General features: G+C 44.4%; 1 protein-coding gene across 1 annotated transcript in view; it reads left to right on the top strand.

The window, feature by feature from the left end:
* Positions 1-828: 828 nt before the first annotated feature.
* Positions 829-7,370, top strand: part of rnf220b (ring finger protein 220b) — a 29,066-nt gene continuing 22,524 nt past the window's right edge. The window contains exons 1-2 of the mRNA XM_078258143.1: positions 829-1,077; positions 2,387-2,998. Of these exons, the coding sequence (XP_078114269.1) occupies positions 2,407-2,998 (592 nt within the window). The 5' untranslated portion in view covers positions 829-1,077; positions 2,387-2,406. The remainder of the gene's footprint in view (positions 1,078-2,386; positions 2,999-7,370) is intronic.

The following is a 7,370-nucleotide window of genomic DNA, read 5'->3' as shown; positions in this document are numbered from 1 at the left end:
GATGTGTTTTCTGACAATGTGCTGGAAATCAGATATGAATAATGCAGATATTACGCTGTGTGTAATGTGTTGGAGTTGAAAGCAGATTATCTGTGACAAATAATACCATTGGTTTGCATTGTGTCTCATCAAAAAGGAATGTTCCCAAGTGTCAATCAGACATGCTGGAGACTGTACAGGCTCAGCGAGCCACAGAGGAAAGGATAACTCCAGTAAAAAACACACACACACACACACACACACACACACACACACACACACACACACTGTGAAGTGATGACTTCAGTGGGTTAACTTGTATAGCCTACCTAATGCACTGAATTTAAACATTTTATGGTGAAAAGTCTTCATATAGTGCATGTATGGCCTTAATTTAGACATGTTTGGTGGATGTTATCCTCCAAATTTCAAGGTATATACAGTAATTATTGTAAAAGTTACATTGTATCATTATAAGAAAGGATAGACTATGTTTTATTAAGAAAACAGATTTTTGTTGTACTCTATATTATGGTGTGGCACATCTATGGAAGAAAGTTAGCTTGTTTTGTTTTTTTTTCTTTGGCAAAACTGAATACTGTGTTTATCTTTTGATTCAATTTCACTCTAACACATCCAGCGAAGGCAAGAAATTGAATGGGTCCATCGCAGGCAGCGCGTCTCATGGAGAGAGAGCAGCGGAGAATGGGGGGAAGAGGCTACAGAGAAAGAGGGCAGGGAAAGAAGGAGGTGGGGGGGGGATTGTCACACGGAGCGCATGAAGGAGAGACCAACAGAGTCAGACCGACCCGCAGCCAGTCCACTCACTGATGCCCTGATCCAGCCTAGAAACGCAGCGACTACACCTCTCTGAACTCCACACGTCTCAGCGGTAACTCACTGTTAACACTCGGAACATCTGGAGGAGGACTGGGAAAGCCGACGCTGCCCGCAGCTGCACGTTTTTTTTATTCATTTATTATTTTTCTTCTTCTTTTCTCTCTTTCCTGCGCGACCGGGAGAAAGTGCCTTGGAATTAGAAGTTGAAAGAGAGGGAGAGAGTTTCTTGACGGCGAAATAAATCTCGCTTCCTACACGGTAAGTGCCGGCTGATGCTGCGTGATAACAAATGATTACAGCTTAATTTGTTTTAATTGTTTTAATTGTGTTTTTTATTTGATTGCCATGTGTTCTGTCGGATGAGAAGCTTAGTTTTTTTTTTTTTTTTCTGAAGTGAGGGAACTTGTGTCCTCTGGTTTGAAACGATGTAAAGACTTTGAGAACATTTTAATTCTTGGGATATAACAGGGTCAAATCTTGAACTTTGCGTTTTAGATTGTGTAAAAAGTCGCATAATTTTCACCAATATATATATATATTTAATTCTTTAGATGAAGTGTCTTAAGTCGATTAAATCTGCCACTCTGTGCAAACTTTAATTATCCTTCTTAATTTAGCCTGTTTAGGTTCATTAACTGGAAAAGACTGACGCAGTTCACAAAGGTGAATCAGTGGGCCTAAACTTTACTTTCTTATCTCGGCCTTTTCCAAGAAATGCCAATCATTTTCTATTTATTACAACTCAGTTTAAGTAACATGGAACCAGATAAAGCTGTTTTTTTTTTGCCCCGATTCTAATGTAGCTATTATTGGCAAACCGTTTCGTATTATTTTAAATAAGCTACAATTAAACTCATGTAATCATTAGGTGGTGATGTGCAGATTGGTGTTTCACATTTTAGAACAGAAATGTTGAAAAGCTTTTATTCCTGGATGCTTATTTTACTTAAAAAGGCCCATCTCACATTTGATTTTATTGGACACAATTAACATGATTTACAATTGATTGATTTACTGAGACAATTCATTCTATACAGAGAGAAAAAAAAGAGGGATCGTTCTTTTATTTTGAAGGTGTTTGAAGGATTTCCCCAAATCTAATAGCGTATACCTCACTATCAAATGTATCTTTTGCAGGCTTCGACTACGTGTGTGTTTTATTGGCAATTTATTCCGTCGTAATTATTAACAGGCACAGTAGGCCTCCTCCAACTCTTTTCCATTGAAATTAGTCCAAAACTGTAATTGTAAAAATGCCTCAGGAGTTGCAACTGGATGTGTTTTTTGGCGTAGGGGATTATAAAAAAAATTCCCTCTAAACTTAACAAAATGAAGAAAAAAATTGTTAGCCTAGATCAAACTTTCTATTCATTCATATGATAAGTCAAATTAAATATTACAATCCAGTAATGGTATAAAGAAAATTACTACTTTTTGTATGCCACATTTGACAGAAAAAAGAACCTAAAATAGATTATCTTTTGAAACTATTTGTATTTTCTTGTCATGTCCTGTTGTAGCTCAGCCTTCTCCACCTGACTGTGTGTCTTGCTTTCCCTTTCCTCAGGACCACTAACAGGGAGGTGAATGGACCTCCACCGCCCCTTCAAGATGGACAGCCCCTCCTACCTGCCAACTCCACTGGCCTCCCCCGCCCTGATGGTCCTCGCCTCCACTGCCGAGGCCGGCCGAGATGCCTCTGTCCCCTGCCAAGCGCCGAGGCCCTTCGGTGTCCCCACTTCCGTGGAGAAGGACCTCCACCTCCCCTTCCCCTCAGCCTCTTACACCTTCACCTCCATGTATCAGCGCCAGGGCCCCATGTCAGGCACCTTTCCCTCCCGAGACTTCCCAGCTTCCCTGCTTCACCTGCACCACCAGTTCACTCCACCAAACCTGGACTGCTCCACCCTGAGCATGCTCAACCACAGCGGGGTGGGCGCCTTCCGACCTTTCTCCTCCCCGCAAGAGGAGAGGGAGTCGGGGGTTTACCAGTCAGCTTTCACCCCTGCCAAGAGGCTGAAAAGCTGCTTTCCGGAGGTGGAGGGGAAGGAGTTTGACTTTGGCACCCCGGGAGGCTCCCTCAAAGCTGTGGAGGACTCAGGCAGGAAGCTGTTCTCCATGTCTGGCCTGCTGTCTGATGGAGAGGCTTCATCGAGCCCGGAGGAGCGCAAAGAGCACAGTGAGTACACACACGGCTCACAGAAACACACATCTGATGCACGTTTTGGTATGTAAACATGCATGGCACATGTAAAGCTCACACACAGTCACTCATCTCACATCTCGTATCCATTGAACTGTACATTTTAATTGGCACATCAAAGACCTTGCTCAGCCTGACATGGCATGGCAGATGAGATTCACATATCCTCTACAGCTGCAGCGACTAATGGTGACAAATTGAAAGGAGCCTTTGTGAGTAAAGACGTATGTGAAAATATTTCCCTTTTGCACTGTAAAGTGTTTACAGCGACTGGCTGTGATCAACTTTGACACAAATAAGTTGAATAGTGTCACTTATTCTGCTTAGTGATCATTAGCCACATATGACCATTAGGCCTATTGGAAGTCAGACTTTTCTTGGCGGCTGAGAAACACAAATACATCGGAGCGTGTGGCGGGTTGACATAGGAGGAGTGAGAGTTGGAACGGATGACACCCTGTCAGAGATAACGAGGTGGCAGAGATAGAGAGGAAGGGATGGAGGAGGATAGAGGAAAAGAGAGAGGGAGAGAGAGAGAGAGAGCGACGCGGCGATGCGCCTCAGCCTGAGCTTCCCAACGACAACCCTCAGCTCAATATGGCCGCCCACACCAGCCGTCTGATTTGTTGACAAATGAGTGGGAGAGGTGTCAGTCAGTGCACCGCAGAGGGAGAGCCGCTCCTCATTACTCCTGGGGATAATTGCCCAACGACGCGGGGGCACAACACTCGCCTCAGAGGGAGAGGGGTGGGGAGAGAGGGAGCTAGAGTCAGGGAGGCAATGCTAGGCATGATGGGAAATCAAACCCCCTCAGTGGCGGTCGCCAAGGGGAGCGCCTGACAGATGAAAGGGACCAGAGAAAGACAGACAGAGGAGAGAGAGCACCCAAAGGCTCGGCAGATCAGAGGGGGACACCATAGAAAATAATGACAATGAGAAGGGGGGGCATGAGATGGAGAGTGGCGAAGGCAGGAGAAGGAGACGCTGATATACGCTCTCATACATATCACCTAAAGGAAACTTTCATCCCACACATAAAGGGCGGGAGCAGGGACGAGTTGTCTTAAGAAAAGTTTGGATTGTGTGCCGTGTGTGTCTCTATGCATATGTGTGTGTCTTTGTTAAAACTTGCTGGTTTTGTCGCTGGTTGGTGGCTGAGTGACAGGGCCAGGGAGGCGGAGTGGCAGGAAGGAATCTCAATATGGAATTTTAATAAGGACAGGAAAGGAAAGAGATGCCAGCCAGCATGCTGGTGTGAGAGGTGTGTCTGTCTGACAATGTTTGCTCTCTGCACTCGTGCATGCATGCTCCCCTCAGCTCCTGATTTTGGGAATCTCATTTGGGGAATGTTGACAAGGACAAAAGATGGGGAGGGATGGAACATGGGGAGCATCTCTCCTCCAAAAAAATGAGTTTGAGAAAAAACTAAATTGATTCACGCACATTGGAAGCTGCTTTTCCAGCTTTATCCAATTAGATTGGAGCTCAGGCAAACTAAGAGCTTTAATGCAATTGAGCTCCCAGCACTTTTCTAAGTCTGCCATACACTTGTTCCTCTTGACTGGGTAACAGACAGTCACTTCAGGACCAAAAGTCTTAACTGTTAAGCTTGAAATCTTCTTGGGTTGTGAGAGTGTGTCTACTGCTTGCATACTGCTGCAGCAATGCCAATGCAAATACTCACAAGTACAAACTAAACCTTAAAAACCTACTTTTATACTTTTAAGGTTTACTTCATAATTGAAATGACCTTCTGTGTTGGGCTACATGTTCTCCCTGTGTCTGTATGGGCTTACTCCAAGTGCTTCGGCCTCCATGTCAGATATTAGGAATATGCTTGACACTTCCCTTAAGCAAAGCACTGGCCTCAAAGCTGGAGTTCCCTGGGCACTGTGGCCGCCAATGCTCAACTAAATATACCTGCACTTTGTTGAAGTAATTTTGAACCTGGAGTGAAATGACATTGCTTATGTCAGCTGTCCTCTGAACGAATCAAAACTTTCCTTAAAAAACAAAAAATAATTGCATTTGACTTTTTGAGGCCATGTCACAATGGTCTCCAGTTCTTAGCACAGGTGATTAGGTGCTGTAGTTCCTGTCGCTGCTCCTTGTCAGTCTACACAACATGCAGGGAGGGCACCTCTTCCCATCATTTCCATTGGACGTCGCCTTTTGTCCATTTAGTGTCTGTCTTCTGTCGATTCTCCCTCCCAGACTCGTCTCTGTTTTATCAGGGAACGTCTGAGACGCACGGTGTGCTCTGACATCTGTTCAAACAGCCATGCTCGCTTTCAAAGGGCAGATGTCTTCACTGGAGCGAGTCATGCTTATTTTCCTCAGGGAGATGCTTTCCGCCGCAGGCCTGAGCAGGAACTAAAATGGCCCTTTACCAGAAACACGAGTTGGGAAACCGGAGGAGTGGAGTGGCAAAACACACCGTGGCCAGACGATGACGGAGTGGTGTGTGTGCGTATGTGTGTGAACGTCTGTATCGTACTGTGGTGGCAAAGCTGAGTGAGAGCTGTGATAACTGGAGCCAGATGTTTGAGAGCCCCTGTGTTGTGATAATTGTTACACGCCAAACTCCTGGTTATGGCTGTCAGAAAAGTGAAAACCTTTCACCTGCAGAGTAGACAAACAGGGCCACGAAGGCCACCAAACAAAAAAGATGGTCAACTGTTGTCCAATTGGCAATAGCCTTTTGTATCAGTGAGTTCACCTATTTAACACAGCTTTCTCTTTCCTTTTCTTTTCTTTCTGAAACAAATAATGGGCTTACATGGAGCCAGTTTCACAAAAACGATCTGTGAGCAGTGCTGACACGTATATGGTGGAGCCATTACATTTCCAAATATTGCTTTTCCAAACATCATGCTCATCAACCGTACAATAGACCGTACGTGCACAATATATGTGAGAAGTATTATTTGCTTGTCTATCACCTGTGTAAGTCTGTGTGTGTCCACTTTGGTAAGGTAACACATGATAGCTTCAATAGACTAGTATTGAATCTGCAGGCATTTAACATGGACAAAACTCTTCACCACAACAAAACCTGTGCATCAAAGGCCCGGGCCGTTGCAGACTTCTCTCACTGGGATAAGAAGGGGCAGAGAGACTTGCCAAATCTTCACCTGAGCGAAAAAAGAAATCTTGCAGGAAGTTAATAGAGGGAAAACATGTAAGCGTAACACACATTGAGGATTCTCCACCAGATGTGCTCAGAGTGTAAGTGTGCTCCTCGGTCGGTTATTCATAGGTTGTTAGCGGACTAGTGCTTGCCCGAAAATAATCAATATTACATAGATTCATCTTAGATTTGGCACATGGATTATGTGGTGAGGTTTGATGGGTTCAAGCTTGATCCAGACAGAGCTTATATGCTCTGTGTGTGTGTGTGTGTGTGTGTTTGAAGGAGGGTGTATGCCTGCGTGCACACATTTAGATGGATGTGACTTAGATCTTAGTATATTACTGCTGTCAGGAGCTTGAGGTCATTTAGTCATTAAATCAGTAAAATAATCAAAATGATGCCGTTGCATGGCAGTGCATGAGTGTGCGTATTTTTCATACACTTATTTGTGCATATAAGTGGGTATGCTATATTGACATCTCGCTCCCTTTCACACAAACACACACACACACACACACACACACACACACACACACACACACACACACACTCTAGCTGTGCTGATTTGATAAGGGCGTCTGTGCGCTGTGTTTTCTGTGTAGCAGTCGTTGACGGCTGCTCGTATTGAGTGGAGCTTCCTGTTGAAAGACACAGTGTTTACATCCCACTGGCGGGCCACAGGAGATCAATAGCAACCACTCAATGCTCATGCATACACATATAGTATCCGCTGCCCGCTATTATTCCCAGGGTGTATATTCCTTCTTATCAGGCGGACTTGCATGTGCACTCCATGCATCAACAGTCACACTCACCATATGCTTATGCCTCTTTTTTATGTTCCTTTTGTTCTGTGATTTTGTGTCAGTGTGATCTGTCACAAACAAACTTTAGTAAGAAATCTGAAGTAAAAAACTCTTGGTCATTTTACCTGACAGCATTGCATATTGCAGCCTGTTTTTAAAGCTACGTTGTCTCAAATAAGTGACATGTGCAACCAGCTCTCTTACTGACCCCACTGGTAGTCTTGTTCTTGATTTCAAACACTCTGGGAGGAAGCATTACAATATTAATGGTGGTTGTGTTTGATGTGAGAGCACGCCGCGGTTGACTGTTCCCCCTCCTGTTGTGATGGTAGTTTGTTCTCCTAATGTTCTCCCAAGTAAAAGAGGCTTTCATCCTGGCAGGAGGGGAAACTCTTCTTGGCTTTTTACC

This window comes from Sander vitreus, chromosome 9, assembly GCF_031162955.1.
Source record: "Sander vitreus isolate 19-12246 chromosome 9, sanVit1, whole genome shotgun sequence".
Classification (NCBI taxonomy): Eukaryota; Metazoa; Chordata; class Actinopteri; order Perciformes; family Percidae; genus Sander; species Sander vitreus.
Note: the sequence above shows the minus strand (reverse complement) of the source record. Positions and strands in the feature narration are given on the sequence as shown.